This window comes from Acipenser ruthenus, chromosome 5 (genome assembly GCF_902713425.1).
Source record: "Acipenser ruthenus chromosome 5, fAciRut3.2 maternal haplotype, whole genome shotgun sequence".
In the NCBI taxonomy this organism is placed as follows: domain Eukaryota; kingdom Metazoa; phylum Chordata; class Actinopteri; order Acipenseriformes; family Acipenseridae; genus Acipenser; species Acipenser ruthenus.
In genome coordinates, this window is record NC_081193.1 from 87381333 (window position 1) to 87400157 (window position 18825).

Genomic DNA, 18825 nt, shown 5'->3' on the forward strand with positions numbered 1-18825 from the left:
GCAATGAGATAAAAGTACACACGCACACTGAGATAAAAGTACACACACACTATGAGATAAAAGTACACACACACTATGAGATAAAAGTACAGACATACTCTATGAGATAAAAGTACACACACACAATGAGATAAAAGTACACACACACACAATGAGATAAAAGTACACACACACAATGAGATAAAAGTACACACACACAATGAGATAAAAGTACACACACACTATGAGATAAAAGTACACACACACTATGAGATAAAGTACACACACGCAATGAGATAAAAGTACACACACGCACACTGAGATAAAAGTACACACGCACACTGAGATAAAAGTACACACACACTATGAGATAAAGTACACACACACAAAGAGAAAAGTACACACACACTATGAGATAAAGTACACACACACAAAGAGAAAAGTACACACACACTATGAGATAAAGTACACACACACTATGAGATAAAGTACACACACACTATGAGATAAAGTACACACACGCAATGAGATAAAGTACACACACACTGTATGAGATAACAGTACACAGACACTATATGAGATAAAAGTACACACACACACTATGAGATAAAAGTACACACACACACGATATGAGATTAAATTACACATACAATGAGATAAAAGTACACACACACACACACAATGAGACAAAAGTACACACACACACACACAATATGAGGTATATTCTAGAACACATACCAATGAAATATATTTAAAAGAAAACATTCAAATACGTACAAATATACTTAGACAGATATCTGAGATAACATTTTCTAATATAAATTATGTTGGTTACACTTTTAAAAAAGTGTTAGTGTTTCTAATAAATGTGTCAACTGTTATTTTTTCTAGCATCCATTTGTGATACATTCAATACTTACTCATATTGTTAGCAAGTAAATAATAACAAAATACAATTAGAAAAGAACAGCAGAATTTCAGTTTGGTGTCGAGGTTGTCAAATGTGTATGTATGATAACCAGCTGGCACTGAATGTAAAATATAAAGGGGAATATACAATTATTACTCACTCTGCAAAAGCAACTAAAAATATACTTACTGTAGCGCTAAAAGTAGTTAAATCAACTAAGAGGGCTTTAATTCATTCCAGTAATGCTGGTACAAGCCCCTTATTTCCTATTGACGTCCAGCAGTGTCACTCAAATTAAAATCAAAAAGCCTAGCATGGCTTTAATATTCCAATATCTTAATAAATTAGTTTCTGTGTAATTTCATTAAAAAAATTAAAAATGGAACAGATAATCCAAATCTGTATATATCTGAAACCCTTAAAGGGCAAAAGAAAAGTTTCCAATATTGAACATTCCAGCGCTCACAGCTTATCCGCAGATGCTGTTCGGTGCAATAACTTTTACTGGTACTAGTTTCATCACAATTTGATGTTAAGTTCTCTAGATATACTGTACAAACAAATGTTAGTGTGACATAGGCACGTAGCTAAAGGCAGACAGACAGACACCTCTTTACATGCCCAAATTCTGATCAATGCTAATAAAACGCCCTGGCCAAGTTTCGGCACAATTGGAAAAGCAGTTCTCTAGGCATATATTACACTCCAAGGCAGACGCACTGACAGATGGATGGATGTCTCCACTATATCCCTTTCAGCAGATCATGAAGGCTAGGGGAATGGATTTTCTGGGTTATACCTCTCATAGAACTGTGCTTCTGAAGTACCCTAAACATGGGTCAAGTCAATAAGAAGTCACTTGACCCAGAGATCTTTCAAAAGCCAGCTTGGCTTCCATTGACCCTTTAAACGCAGACAGTGGACTGAGTTCCTAAAACATTAGCACAATGCTAAATGCATGGGTGCTGAAATGCATTCCTGGGACCCTAATGTTTAAGGAGCACATCCCATAGTGCACACACAGTACATTCAATCTGTAGAGAAAGCTGCTGACTGGATGTGCTGCAATAGTGTTGTACAGTAAGTGCAGTTTAGCTACACTCCAACTACACAAATGCTGCCATTTATAAAGCTACAAGGGAAATGCACCACAAGCTGTGCTGTAAGTACATTTAAACACCTGAATAACTACACTCTTCACAACAAAACCTGTTTTTCTTTTTTTACTGCAATGGGGTTTCACGCAGCGAAGGAAAGAGGTTGGATGGTGAATAATTAAAAATAATAAAAACCAATGATTGTACCATGGTTTACAAGGCAAACGTAAGTTAATTTAAACAGTGCAGAAAACACAGTAAATAAATCCAATTCGCTGAATTGAAACACCGTTGTTTCCTGGTTGTACTGTACATGACTGAAAAGCCCCAGAGAGAGTTAAGGACCTGATTGATAATACCTGTGTACAGTATGTACAGTATGTATGTATGTATGTATGTATGTATATCAAGGGGCCAACCTGTATAAATAACTTGAAATAAATAATATCCACAACACAAGAGTATTTAAATTCCAAGTTTTAACACTTTCCAAATTCTGCTTTTCATCCCAATTCATGTATTTAATCAGATATCTGTACTTCAGATCTATGTATCTGTCTGTCTGACAGAGCGAGTGCTATTGATAATTTTATATATATATGGAATTTTGTTTAAAAGACAACTTCTTTGTTTTTTATCAACTTCTTAAAGCACTGTTTTTTTGTATTCAGCCGATGAAGGACTTTTAGTCCGAAACGTCCTGATAATTGATTTGTAATCAATTATTCTACCTTTTTAAGTACCTGAAATATCCTTTTCTCTTTTTTTCTTTTTTCTTATTGATCATTTTGGTACACAGCAGTTTTCCTTTTTCTCAAACTATATATATATATATATATATATATATATATATATATATATATATATATATATATATATATATATATATATATATATATATATACACACACACATTATATATATATATATATATCAACATACTGCAAGTCCCGCTATGAGGTTCCATTACAAATAAACAAATAAACAGACGAGCTGCTGTGGAAGCCCAGTGTCCTTCCAGGCGTTGTCTTCTGCATGCTGGCTGCCTGCTGCCTGCTGCTCCATTCCAATAGGACAGTTAAGCGGTAATAAATAGCCCAGGTAGTGCATTACAAAAGTATATTAACGAAAACCGTCTTACACGCTCTCCCCTCTGTTATCCTTCAAGTAGAAAATAGGATGACGCAGTGAGAGGATCAACAACGGGAGGGGAGGGCCTAGCCAAGTCATTGTGGGATTCGTCTGAGGAACACATTTGACTTTTCTTGGCAGGGCCTTGCATCACTTGTTTAATCTGGGGAACATCCATATGAAAGCCTCTTCTAAACCCCAGAGAAGCGCTGCATCTCCCAATCTGACCTGACTTTCATACTTAATCTGGTCTAATCCAGCCAGGCATTAACTTCATCTGTGCAATGAAACCCCAAGTATCCATTCTAATATTTGGTGAGGAAGGCATTTACTAAATTACTTGCCAAAATTCATATGGTGCTGCTTAGCTGCTTATTTTAATCAGATGGTGCATGTAAGTGACGATTAGTGACTAATACCGTCTCTCTCTCTCTTTCTCTTGGGTGGGATGTTGTTCATGGAAATGCTTTTTCCAAAATGAAATTCTTTCTGAAAATACACCCTCAGTCTTTATGAAGGACAATGCAGGGTCAGTTTCCTTTTTACAACCAGATAACAGTGTCGTCAGCCTGAAGTGGGTACGTTAACCTGCGTTTCTCTGTGGTCTGTTTGCAGGAAGGGGGTTTAAAAGTATTCTCCAGAACTGCTACAATGAGCTTTGGAAATAAGAGAATTATACTTGACCAGAGCTGTAAACAGACTATAGTATATCCTTTCAGGGGAGTGGTTCAGGGGGTTAACTCATTGCCCTGGCATTGAGAGCTTAAGAAATTCCCAATATATACCAGCCTGCCAAGAGCTTGTTTTATAGTGGCCTGAGTTCAATGATTAAAATAGCAGGTGCTTAAAAATAAGACAGTACGGCCTGTTCCTATTAGGTGAGCCTTTGCTTTAAGGAGTCTTAACTACTTGAATCGTGTGCATGGGCGTGTGTGCGTCTATATGTGTGCATTTGTTACTGCTTTCCTTTCTCAGAAGTCAAGGTAAACAACCAGTTTAAGAAGAGAGTAGATAAATATAGACCCTGTGTTCCTACTCTTTCTTTCTTGTTTGTTTACTAAGGGTTTTATTTTGCAGCCTTATTTGTAAGGTTTTTGTGTAAACTTTCTTGGTTAGAAATGTGCAGTTACTTTTGTAGAAAAAATTTGGCAGGAGGAATGTCAGGGTAGTCTTGTCAGCAGTCGCACTGAGATTATAAGAAAGGTTCAAATTGCTTACAGATTGCAGAATGTTTTCGGGTTCTCACTTTTCAGGAGTGCAGTTCCTCAAATGAAACTATAAATAAAGCAAGGATGTCTTCTGAGCTATACGCCACAGATTCAAGATGTTTCTAATGTCAGTTTTGGATTGTCGGTTCTGTGCAATTGCTGTGTACGTCTCCAAAGTTGAAATTGGGAAATCAGTGTTTGCTTTTCTACAAAGCAATACCAGGGCAGCACATTTAGGTCAGGCTTTCCAATGAATTGGCTTGCATGGATTATTTGATGGCAAATTGGAAGACAAGTGCAACGACCTACAAGCAGGTTAAAGCTGTCTATGAGTTCATGGGATAAGAGCAACAACAGACTGGCCATATGGCAGCTGAGCTCACATTTTCTTTTACTTTAAACTTAGATGCCAATACTAATTACTTCATAAGCTATACTAAATCATTAAGCTTGTTATGCATAACATGCTATTAATCTTGATATGCTTCCCAGTGCATCCGAGTGGTTTCAAACCCCAGCTCAGACAGTCTTTACACTTGTCCTGGACTGGTCGGGGCTGGACAGGGTTACCTGACGCAAGAGTCCTGATTAACAGAAAGATAGACATTAACTGCCGTGTGCCAAGGGCACAGGCAAAGGGAACATAAGAGATGTGCAGTTCTACTAGAGATGTGTGATATTGACCTGTTTGTTTCACCCCACGTAACAGTACTGGTCCTTACAAGTATTCAACAGAAACTGAACTGCTAAATACAGCCCCTGCATGCTGGCATTCTCTACCGCGTCACTGCCTGAAAGACTATAATTAATAACTAGAGAAGTGTAGCTATTGACCTTTTCCAGGTAATCGACAACCCTCCCATTAATCACTGAGTAATCGCTCTTCCGCTTGCAAGTATATGCTGACACCGAAGACCAAAACAAAACAAACACACAAAAAAAAAAGAGTGAGAATGATTACATGAAACCCATGATGTGTAGAAAATATATTATACAATGTGGGTCCTGCACTGCTCTCAATGAATAACATGCACACACTGAAACTTATACATAGCCTTTGATTTACAATGAAACAAAGTGTACAGATTAACATCTGGGCTGAAGAAAAACTATATACAGGTAGTCTCTATTTCTCTATACCCCCATCACATCAAAAAATCATTGAAGACAGAGGACTAGTGAAGGGTCCTCATACAGTCAAATATAGTATTTGTACAGTTTACTGAGCTAACTGTAAATTAACACATTTGTGAAATGAATCATGAAATATTGTACTTTACTCATGAACACTGTACTTTATTGTCCTTACATTTAGAGAAAGAGAAAGAGGTGAAATTATTTATTTTACTGCAGGATGACAAGGCGACAATTATTTTCAAATCCCTAATAATTTACACCACAGTATATAGTTGTAGTCAAATGTTTACATACCCCAATGGAAATTTAGAATTTCTAGACATTTCTCAAAAAACAAAGAATTTTAGGAAAAATGTTTTGTAGCAAAAGCTTTGCTTTTGTGGATGAGGAAAAAAAGTTACAAGAAATATATGTCTACAATTATTTATTTCAGCATTTTTTGTGCAAAACTCAAAAAATGCTAATTCAAAAGTATTCATACCCTTTGATGCTATGATAATATTGTCTACAAGGTGCTAGAAATTTCAATATGATAATGTGGAACCTAATTCTAGAAACGTCTAGAAAATGCTGGATTGTAGGTGAACATTCTTAGAGAGTATAAAAGGGTTAGGCATAGGATGATTGCTGTCATTACCAATAAGTCAATATAGGAAAAAGTAAAGAGCTATCTGAAGACCTTAGGCAGATAATGATTTATTGTCATAAAGCTGGAGAAGGATACAAGAAGATTTCCAAGCATTTGAGTAGATATCTATTTCGTCTAACTTTTTTTTCCTCATCCACAAATTTCCACTGGGGTATGTAAACTACAACTGTATATGTTTATATAATGACCTGTTAGTAAGCTAGTTGTTAACAATTAATAAACAGAAAAGTGTAATTTAAAATAAAGGGTGACCGTTTACATGGAATGCACAGTGTATATAAACAAACACACTGTATACTCTTCTATCAGTAGTAAGAGCTACGCTAAGAACCTGACTAATTGAGCTGTTTGTGTTGCTACACTCCTTTTTCTCTAGACTGCTCCTCACTGAGCAATAATTATTTGCAATTTGCCTAAGTCATCCATTTGCTGGTACGTCAAGCATGAAAAAGAGGCAATTTCAGAAAATGGAAATGCCTCTCAAACTCAGTCTTCGGGAAGTAATAAGGTAGAAGTTTCTGTCTGACAGAAGACTACCTGATAACTGTCATATGGAGATGAATATTAATGTATCAAGGTTAAGGTGGCTTTGTTTCTGCAATAGGATCTACCGGCAGAGCTCAGGGATTCCTTTTTCTTTTCTTATCAGAGGCCATATGTACCTACCAGTCAGCGCAGATAACAATGTCAAAATGCCCTTCCAATGGAGAGACGTCAGCCTCACTGTCCCATCTCACAACGCTGCACAGAGGGGAAACAGAAGACCTAAATTAGCCACATTCATTGTTTTTTTCATGTCAAAGACAGCAAAAGCAGATTCAATACTTCCAATAGGATTTTTTTTTCAGTTTTTTTGTTTTTGTATATTAGATCTCTGTAGAGCCTTATCCTTAATCAGTGCTGTCCAATCCTGGTCCTGGAGGGCCATTCCACTCCAGGCTAACAGAAAAGAATGAGATCATGAACTACTTCAGGGTAGATGCAGGTTTAACTGGTTCAACTAAACAGTTTAGAACAAGGCTGGAACAAAGACCCGGTCAGTTGTCCACCCCTGTCCTAAACAATGTGGTACCCCATTCGGACCGTATTTTAGAGAATACGCTCGCTACAGGTTTAGTTTACACCTATGAGGATGTTTCAATACGTTTTCTGAATAACGCTTGTAAATGTTCTCATGGCAGATATTTTCTAATTGAGAGCGCATGGGTCCCGGTCCATTCGATAAGGGGGCAGCAGTGGATCCTGCGCTGCCATTGTGTGTCGTACCGGCGTCGTCGACATTAACATGAAGACTGCCTGCAATATGACACATCCTCCTGGGTTTGTGGATATGTGAAGTGCTGCACTTGAAGTGTATATGGACAAGTGAATACAACTGGCCAGTTATCAATGGGTTTACACCATGCAATTGAAATCAAACTGCTAATGCTACAATGCTAGTACCAAACTACTCCGTACTGTAGGTTCAGTCTAGGACTCAAAAGTGTGCCCTAAGTTGTTTGTTACTACTTGTAATATTAACAGTTTTAACCCTTTGATGTAAGGATCTTGATCAATCTGGCCCATTCTGACCAAACCAAGGATTACATTTTAATGATGGTGCAGCGGTGATCCTTGTACCTGATAAAGACTGTGATAAAGACTGTGATAAAGATTGTGACAAAGACTGTGACCAAGACTGTGACAAAGACTGTGATAAAAACTGTGACAAAGACTGTGACAAATACTGTGATAAAGACTGTGATAAATACTGTAATAAAGACTGTGACAAAGACTGTGATAAAGACTGTGACCAATACTGTGATAAAGACTGTGACAAAGACTGTGATAAAGACTGTGAACAATACCATGATAAATACTGTGATAAAGACTGTGACAAAGACTGTGACAAAGACTGTGATAAAGACTGTGATAAATACTGTAATAAAGACTGTGACAAAGACTGTGATAAAGACTGTGACCAATACTGTGATAAAGACTGTGACAAAGACTGTGATAAAGACTGTGAACAATACCATGATAAAGACTGTGATAAAGACTGTGACAAAGACTGTGATAAAGACTGTGACAAAGACTGTGACAAAGACTGTGATAAAGACTGTGACAAAGACTGTGATAAAGACTGTGACAAAGACTGTGACCAAGACTGTGATAAACACTGTGACCAATACTGTGACCAAGACTGTAATAAAGACTGTGACCAATACTGTGATAAAGACTGATAAAGACTGTGATAAAGACTGTGACAAAGACTGTGATAAAGACTGTGACCAATACTGTGATAAAGACTGTGACCAATACTGTGATAAAGACTGTGACAAAGACTGTGATACTGACTATTTTGCAACAATACATAATTGCACTGATGTATCATAATTCTTCATAAGTTGGTGTCATAACTAAAATGCAGTCCTAGGGCTGGTATCACTTGGAACAGGGGAGTACCAGGTACATTCATGCATCTACATGGTAATCAACAGATTCCAATCTCCAGGGCACAAACAATGTAATACACATGTACAATTACACTACCTGCAATATCACAAGTTATATCAGCTATATGATATTCAAATCATATTGCAATGCCATTCTTTTGAAAAGCATGCTGAATTGACTGTGATAAAGACCTCAAAACAATATCTGCAGGGGCGAGAGGGAGCATGCTTCCCCCTGGCCGCCGAGCTGAGGCTCAGGAATCGGAGTGCGATGCTTCTTCATCTGCTGTGGCTTCTCAAAACAATTTCCACGCAGTGAGATTGGACCGGGGAGCAGCCAAAAATGCCATATTCCAGACAACCCAAATCTAATTAGTAATTAGTAATTCTTAACCCTCAGTAAACAAAATTGTCTTGTGGAAACACAATCTTTCTTCACAGCATGGGGCAGAAATATATTATCAGGGACAAAACCGAAATCCCTCATACAATCGTACACCACCTTCAGCCCTCCCATCTCTGATTGTGACGGGAGGCTTAATGCAGATTAACTATACCCATCTCTGATTGTGACGGGAGGCTTAACACACACTAATTATAACCATCTCTGAATGTGACGGGAGGCTTAACACACACTAATTATAACCATCTCTGAATGTGACGGGAGGCTTAACACACACTAATTATAACCATCTCTGAATGTGACAGGAGGCTTAACACACACTAATTATAGCCATCTCTGATTGTGACGGGAGGCTTAACACACACTAATTATACCCATCTCTGAATGTGACGGGAGGCTCAACGCACACTAATTATACCCATCTCTGATTGTGACGGGAAGCTTAACACACACTAATTATACCCATCTCTGATTGTGACGGGAGGCTTAACGCGCACTAATTATATGTTTCCTGTTTCAATTTTTTCATCGTGGTTTAACAGGAGTGAAAACAAATCCCCCCCCCCAAAAAAAAAACATTAAAATGATTTTCAAGTTATTAATCTCATTCTGAATCTCCTGCACAAGTTATGCTATAATTATTTAAAAGCAAGTAAAGATATTCTAAATGTTTTTCATTTTTTATAATATTATTACTATTATTTCTGGATGAGGGTTTTCAATCAAAAGAGTCCTTAGAGGACTTTATTCATAGGCTTGGAATTGAGACACTGAGCAAGAACGCTCCTGTTTACCTTCAATGCACCAATGCTTTACTGCACTGTACACACACACACACACACATGCACAGCTGATCTTACTTATTCAGCATTTACAATGGCATTTTTAAGATTTGTAAGAAATACAGTGCATGAAAACCCTGCACGTTATTTAAATAAATGGGATGAACATTTCTATAGCGCAGCTGTGTAATATGAAGTGTTTCACCTCAAGGTTATTAGTTTGATGCTTTGTGGAATAATTCAGGTGGCCTCTGCCAAGCTGCAATTCACAAAAACTCCCCTCACAACTGGCACTAAGGCAGAGCAAAAGACAGAACAAAGAGTTACCCGCAGTGTAGACTGGTCCCTCTAGAAAAGTGTTCCTATTTAAGTGTTTGTCATTTGCAACTTTAGCATGCTACCTGATGCTACAAACCGAGCTACCAAGCCTGCCCTGGGAAGTCTCCGTCTGTACTTGTCACCCGCCTAACCAGTAGGGGGTCGCTGAAGTCAGGTAAAATGTCTTCAACCCACTTTCCTTCGTAATGCGCAGGAGCGCAATGGCCAATGCAGTGCTCCCTGTGGGGAAGCTTGGCTATAAACATGGGCAATTCGGTAACATGTGTTGACATGGCTCTCACTGCACTTCAAGAGGTGGAGCCTTTAACTGAGTGAGTAAATAGGTTACCCCATAATCTTCAGTTTATCTTGCTTTGTCATACTTTCCTACACTTGCTTTTACCAGGGTTTACCACAATGCATACACTGTTCCAAGGGTTGAGAGGCCTATGGGGGAGTGTTCCATGTGTCTCCAGTGCTGTCAAGCCCATAATTTTAGGCAGCACTAAAGATATCACATGTATTTTCTGTTGAAACAAAAAGATACTTACCAACTAGATACTGAAGCCGCCTTGATAACACCCATTTTCCTGTTCCTTTCTATGACACTGCGCACATCTAACAAGGACTAGTTAAGAAAAAAAAACAGACATGGAAATAGTGATCTGTACTGAACATGTAGTGATTGTACTGAACGTGCAGTGATCTGTACTGAACATGCAGTGATCTGTACTGAACGTGCAGTGATCTGTACTGAACGTGCAGTGATCTGTACTGAACGTGCAGTGATCTGTACTGAACGTGCAGTGATCTGTACTGAACGTGCAGTGATCTGTACTGAACGTGCAGTGATCTGTACTGAACGTGCAGTGATCTGTACTGAACGTGCAGTGATTGTACTGAACGTGCAGTGATCTGTACTGAACGTGCAGTGATCTGTACTGAACGTGTGGTGATCTGTACTGAACATGCAGTGATTGTACTGAACGTGCAGTGATCTGTACTGAACGTGCAGTGATTGTACTGAATGTGTGGTGATCTGTACTGAACATGCAGTGATTGTACTGAACGTGCAGTGATTGTACTGAACGTGCAGTGATCTGTACTGAACGTGCAGTGATCTGTACTGAACGTGTGGTGATCTGTACTGAACATGTAGTGATTGTACTGAACGTGCAGTGATCTGTACTGAACGTGCAGTGATCTGTACTGAACGTGCAGTGATCTGTACTGAACGTGTGGTGATCTGTACTGAACGTGCAGTGATTGTACTGAACGTGCAGTGATCTGTACTGAACGTGCAGTGATCTGTACTGAACGTGCAGTGATCTGTACTGAACGTGCAGTGATCTGTACTGAACGTGCAGTGATTGTACTGAATGTGTGGTGATCTGTACTGAACATGCAGTGATTGTACTGAACGTGCAGTGATTGTACTGAACGTGCAGTGATCTGTACTGAACGTGCAGTGATTGTACTGAATGTGTGGTGATCTGTACTGAACATGCAGTGATTGTACTGAACGTGCAGTGATCTGTACTGAACGTGCAGTGATCTGTACTGAACGTGCAGTGATCTGTACTGAACGTGCAGTGATCTGTACTGAACGTGCAGTGATCTGTACTGAACGTGCAGTGATTGTACTGAACATGCAGTGATTGTACTGAACGTGCAGTGATCTGTACTGAACGTGCAGTGATTGTACTGAACGTGCAGTGATTGTACTGAATGTGTGGTGATCTGTACTGAACATGCAGTGATTGTACTGAACGTGTGGTGATCTGTACTGAACATGCAGTGATCTGTACTGAACGTGCAGTGATCTGTACTGAACGTGCAGTGATTGTACTGAACATGCAGTGATTGTACTGAACGTGCAGTGATCTGTACTGAACGTGCAGTGATTGTACTGAACGTGCAGTGATTGTACTGAATGTGTGGTGATCTGTACTGAACATGTAGTGATCTGTACTGAACGTGCAGTGATCTGTACTGAACATGCAGTGATCTGTACTGAACATGCAGTGATTGTACTGAACGTGCAGTGATCTGTACTGAACGTGCAGTGATTGTACTGAACGTGTGGTGATCTGTACTGAACGTGCAGTGATCTGTACTGAACGTGCAGTGATTGTACTGAATGTGTGGTGATCTGTACTGAACATGCAGTGATTGTACTGAACGTGCAGTGATCTGTACTGAACGTGCAGTGATCTGTACTGAACGTGCAGTGATCTGTACTGAACGTGCAGTGATCTGTACTGAACGTGCAGTGATTGTACTGAACGTGTGGTGATCTGTACTGAACATGCAGTGATTGTACTGAACGTGTGGTGATCTGTACTGAACATGCAGTGATCTGTACTGAACGTGCAGTGATCTGTACTGAACATGCAGTGATTGTACTGAACGTGCAGTGATCTGTACTGAACATGCAGTGATTGTACTGAACGTGCAGTGATCTGTACTGAACATGCAGTGATCTGTACTGAACGTGCAGTGATCTGTACTGAACGTGCAGTGATCTGTACTGAACGTGTGGTGATCTGTACTGAACATGCAGTGATTGTACTGAACGTGCAGTGATCTGTACTGAACATGCAGTGATCTGTACTGAACGTGTGGTGATCTGTACTGAACATGCAGTGATTGTACTGAATGTGTGGTGATCTGTACTGAACGTGCAGTGATCTGTACTGAACATGCAGTGATTGTACTGAACGTGCAGTGATTGTACTGAACGTGCAGTGATCTGTACTGAACGTGCAGTGATTGTACTGAATGTGTGGTGATCTGTACTGAACATGCAGTGATTGTACTGAACGTGCAGTGATCTGTACTGAACGTGCAGTGATCTGTACTGAACGTGCAGTGATCTGTACTGAACGTGCAGTGATTGTACTGAACGTGTGGTGATCTGTACTGAACATGCAGTGATTGTACTGAACGTGTGGTGATCTGTACTGAACATGCAGTGATCTGTACTGAACGTGCAGTGATCTGTACTGAACGTGCAGTGATTGTACTGAACGTGTGGTGATCTGTACTGAACGTGCAGTGATTGTACTGAACATGCAGTGATTGTACTGAACGTGCAGTGATCTGTACTGAACGTGCAGTGATTGTACTGAACGTGCAGTGATTGTACTGAATGTGTGGTGATCTGTACTGAACATGCAGTGATTGTACTGAACGTGCAGTGATCTGTACTGAACGTGCAGTGATTGTACTGAACGTGTGGTGATCTGTACTGAACGTGCAGTGATCTGTACTGAACGTGCAGTGATCTATACTGAACGTGCAGTGATCTGTACTGAACGTGCAGTGATTGTACTGAACGTGTGGTGATCTGTACTGAACATGCAGTGATTGTACTGAACGTGCAGTGATCTGTACTGAACGTGCAGTGATCTGTACTGAACGTGCAGTGATCTGTACTGAACATGCAGTGATTGTACTGAACATGCAGTGATTGTACTGAATGTGTGGTGATCTGTACTGAACATGCAGTGATTGTACTGAACGTGCAGTGATTGTACTGAACGTGCAGTGATCTGTACTGAACGTGCAGTGATTGTACTGAATGTGTGGTGATCTGTACTGAACATGCAGTGATTGTACTGAACGTGCAGTGATCTGTACTGAACGTGCAGTGATCTGTACTGAACGTGCAGTGATCTGTACTGAACGTGCAGTGATCTGTACTGAACGTGCAGTGATTGTACTGAACGTGTGGTGATCTGTACTGAACATGCAGTGATTGTACTGAACGTGTGGTGATCTGTACTGAACATGCAGTGATCTGTACTGAACGTGCAGTGATCTGTACTGAACGTGCAGTGATTGTACTGAACGTGTGGTGATCTGTACTGAACGTGCAGTGATTGTACTGAACATGCAGTGATTGTACTGAACGTGCAGTGATCTGTACTGAACGTGCAGTGATTGTACTGAACGTGCAGTGATTGTACTGAATGTGTGGTGATCTGTACTGAACATGCAGTGATTGTACTGAACGTGCAGTGATCTGTACTGAACGTGCAGTGATTGTACTGAACGTGTGGTGATCTGTACTGAACGTGCAGTGATCTGTACTGAACGTGCAGTGATCTGTACTGAACGTGCAGTGATCTATACTGAACGTGCAGTGATCTGTACTGAACGTGCAGTGATTGTACTGAACGTGTGGTGATCTGTACTGAACATGCAGTGATTGTACTGAACGTGCAGTGATCTGTACTGAACGTGCAGTGATCTGTACTGAACGTGCAGTGATCTGTACTGAACGTGCAGTGATCTATACTGAACGTGCAGTGATCTGTACTGAACGTGCAGTGATTGTACTGAACGTGTGGTGATCTGTACTGAACGTGTGGTGATCTGTACTGAACGTGCAGTGATCTGTACTGAACGTGCAGTGATCTGTACTGAACGTGCAGTGATCTATACTGAACGTGCAGTGATCTGTACTGAACGTGCAGTGATTGTACTGAACGTGTGGTGATCTGTACTGAACATGCAGTGATTGTACTGAACGTGCAGTGATCTGTACTGAACGTGCAGTGATCTGTACTGAACGTGCAGTGATCTGTACTGAACATGCAGTGATTGTACTGAACATGCAGTGATTGTACTGAATGTGTGGTGATCTGTACTGAACATGCAGTGATTGTACTGAACGTGCAGTGATTGTACTGAACGTGCAGTGATCTGTACTGAACGTGCAGTGATTGTACTGAACATGCAGTGATTGTACTGAACGTGCAGTGATCTGTACTGAACGTGCAGTGATTGTACTGAACGTGCAGTGATTGTACTGAATGTGTGGTGATCTGTACTGAACGTGCAGTGATCTGTACTGAACGTGCAGTGATTGTACTGAACGTGCAGTGATCTGTACTGAACGTGCAGTGATTGTACTGAACGTGTGGTGATCTGTACTGAACGTGCAGTGATCTGTACTGAACGTGCAGTGATTGTACTGAACATGCAGTGATCTATACTGAACATGCAGTGATTGTACTGAACATGCAGTGATCTATACTGAACATGCAGTGATTGTACTGAACATGCAGAGATACATACATATAGCATTGTCTGCGATCAGAAGAGAAACAGGAAACCGTGCAGTTCTGCATTTTGTTTGTCTACTATACTGTATATATTTCCAATAACACGCTTATGTTATCGATCTGTGAGTGGATGAATTGGGTCCATACAGTACATACATACTTAACATAACTTGATATTAAACACTGATGACATTTCTAGTTTCTCAACAATCTGACATCACAATCAAATAAATGATCAGCCAGTTACCTGAAACCATACTGCCTTCACTTAATGTGGTAGGACACAAGATAAAACAAACCATTAAACCATTAAACACAACCTAGCCTAAAAACATAAACAACGAGTCTCGGCAAGATACACCCTTAATCTCCACCGCTCACGAGGGAAAGACGGTATCAGTGAATGTGGCAGTGCAACTCCTTACTTATCAGAGCTCCCCTCTCTTGAAATAACACCGGGATATATATTGCAGAGCTAATGGTCAGGCTCCACTGAACACCACAGACCCCAGTGAATATCAGGACTCAATTCAGAGATCAAAGACAACAATCTCTTTAATGTGCAATGGGTTCACTGTTAACATGCTGCACTGGCAGTGCCGAAAGGAACACTGCGGCTGAGCCAAAGCAATGCCGAACCAAGGCTTTTCCTATAAGCCATTCAAGACCTGGGTGACAGCTCAAAGAAGAGAGGACAAGCGGTGGTGATTTCAATGGCTGCTTCATACACTACTGCATTTCAATGGCATTTAGAGAGTGTCAGTGCTGAACACCACACCACGGCAGCACTGCTCTCCACACACCAGGTCATGGACATCTAGCTTGTAGGTAAGTATGTATGTATGTATGTAGGCAGGTATGTGCAAGTGAATGCATTCAGTTTGCTTTGAGATTCGATACACCGAGATTAAAGGCATGTCAGGTGTATAATGTATAGTTCACTTGGTGCAGCCAGTGTAATTGATAAATAAATAAATCACCTTCCTTAGTGGTGTTCTTTCACTTCGATCTGGTCTAAAGCAGACGAGAAAGGCTGTTATTGAAGTATCACCAAACAGCCCTAGTTTCTGGTCAGCCAAGGTGTTGATACAGTACAGAAACCAGCATTGCTTTCTAGTGCACTGCCCAAGCAAGGAATTACAGGCCCTATTTTCCATTGAGCTGTATAATGATACAGTGTGGTTTATTTAGTAAGGTCAAAAAATGATGCTGTAAATCACACTCCTATTTCGTATTTTTCTTGGATGCTTCCATTTATTTTCATACTGCATGGCTCTGATACTGGGATGTTCAACACAGGAGATGGAAAATCCAGCTAAGTTTCTGATTCTCAGCTGCCAGTCCCTTGACACAGGACTATCACTGGCAGGTTGCTGTTGGAGTCTAATTCAGACGAGTGGCTCAGTAAAAAGGACAAAGGTCAGGGTTGAAACTTGGTGACAGATGCAGGGAAGCAATCTAAATGCTGCCAGGCCCGGAGAATTAAACCCACTCTGGTGGGGGTTAAAGACGGAAAAGATGATAAAGATCATGCAGCAAAACCGATCATGGTAAAGGGACATATACTGAACTGTATTCAAAAGCGATCACAATAAAGGACTATACATTGAACTGTATGCAAAACTGATCACAGTAAAGGGGTATATATTGAACTGTATACATTGTATACAATTTCATCAAACATCATGTGTTTTGCAAAAGCAATATTGTTTTTTTTTTTTCTTGGATTGCACTATAGGGGCTCCCTCTGGTGTTAATTTGAATCCCTTTCAATTCATTGAGACCAAGTAATCACAGGCTGTGTGTGGAGTCATGGAAAGTGTCACTGCCTCTGGATTGGAGGATTGGGTTTTAGCACTAAAGGAACTGCACAAACTGTGGAATAGAGCTTGTGCAGTACAAAAGAGCCAACTTCCCAACGTTTCGGTATGTTTAGCACACCTCTACCAAGGGAAATTGTGTTTGAAAACAAACCGTGGAGATACTTGTAGGCTATTAATGCCATGGTGACCACACTCACTTATTTAAATCTATTATTGTGGTGTTGTGGTGTTTGCTATATGTCTTGTTTACAGAGAATTAAATCCATAATTGTATTTACTGTTTATTTACTGCCTTTAAGAAATCAAATAAATATTGAAACCAATAGTTTTTTTTTTCACCGGTGGCCTGTTCTTTTTTTGAATATTTAACAGGGGTTATTCTTGAGAAAGAGGACACCAATGTAACATGCTGTCCAAAGGCAGAGGCAGCTTTGCAGCTTATGCAGAATGCAAAACAAAAACTAAAACAGTTCAAAAGAAATGCAGTTTAGTGCAGAATGGCAGACCCCTACGCTCCTTCCACAATTTTAATTTCCAGTATTTTATGCTGTATTTGAATATGTATTATACAGGCAGGGCATGTGTCCATTGCAAGAGTTTACTTTAGCTGTAAACTAATCCACCTGAGGAAGGTTCACATGAATGTTCACAGTGCCGAGGCACATGTTGGTGGAACGGTGGTTTTTATAATGCTGTTCTGAGAAAAGCAATACGTGAAGGGCATGTGAAGTGACTTCTGATCTTCTCTGTTCATTAGGAATAGCAGCGCTTGAGGAGATGAATAGTAACAATTACAACAGGGCAGTGGGCAAAGATAGGGTATTCTTCTCTGAGTTTAAACACACAGTACTGAGTGGATCAGGAGCTGAGCCTGAACTGACCAGTCAGGGAGATAAACAAGAAAAAAAACAGAATACTGATAACTTAGGAGAAAAGTTTCAAAGTAACTGAATAGGGGAGAACTTTTTTTGGTATATGTTTGTGCCTCATCATGTAGCAACATCTCTTTTTACACCAGTGTCAGGCAATGGCTGGTGCCATTAAGCTCATAACAGGTGTGTACAGTATGTGATCTGGAGTGAGATTTGGGAATACTCCATTGAAATGCATTGTCATTACGCTACTTGTAGCAGTGAGATTGCTAAACATGTATTTCAAATTACATACAGACGCACAAAAGAAGCATGCATTCACAAGTACTGACATCCATATTTTTTTTTCATTTAATTCATCTTTCGTCATTAAATCAATCCGAAAATGAAAGTCGTTTTTAAAAACCAGCAGCACGTAGTGAGCCAGTTTATGATGCCTCGCTCCCTCTGGTCAGCACTGCACCTTAAACTAACCTGAACCCTCAAACCCCGTGCATTCACTCCACAGTCTAGATCAGTACCAGCTGACAAGATGTAGGCATTATGTACGGGGAGCGAAACTAACAGCTATGGAAACAGTCCGTAGCTACCTCCAGGTCTTCTAAGATATCTCTATGCAAGCACAGAGTTAGCAACTATTGAGTAAACCAAGTACTGTGTGACTTGTCTTCCACTGGGAATTCTAATAAAGCCATTAAAGTTCTTTGGGAGAACTTTAAATGTATTTCAAAACATGGGTCAGTTGCAGCAAAGCTATCTACTGCATACTAACAGTCTGTGGTAGAAAATAGGAAGCACCTTGCTAAAATTTTGGATGCTGTAATATATTTGTCCAGCCAGGATTTAGCACTGAGAGGGCATGAAGAGGTGCATTATTCTTCAAATAAATGTATTTTTTTTAGAACTGATTGAAGCAAGTAGGATTCTTGTTTAGCTTCAAAAGTAGCAAGTGGAAATGCAAAATATACCAGCAAAGAAATACAGAATGATCTTATAGAAGCTACAGCCT

At 40.0% G+C, this 18825-nt stretch overlaps 1 protein-coding gene across 1 annotated transcript in view; it reads right to left on the reverse strand.

Annotated features, from left to right (window-relative positions):
- camkmt (calmodulin-lysine N-methyltransferase) overlaps positions 1 to 18825 on the reverse strand; it is a 164728-nt gene that overhangs the window by 27483 nt on the left and 118420 nt on the right. Inside the window, exons 7-8 of the mRNA XM_034005550.3 lie at positions 10601 to 10667; positions 6778 to 6852 (exon numbers count right to left, since the gene is read on the reverse strand). Coding sequence (XP_033861441.2) covers positions 6778 to 6852; positions 10601 to 10667 — 142 coding nt within the window. The remainder of the gene's footprint in view (positions 1 to 6777; positions 6853 to 10600; positions 10668 to 18825) is intronic.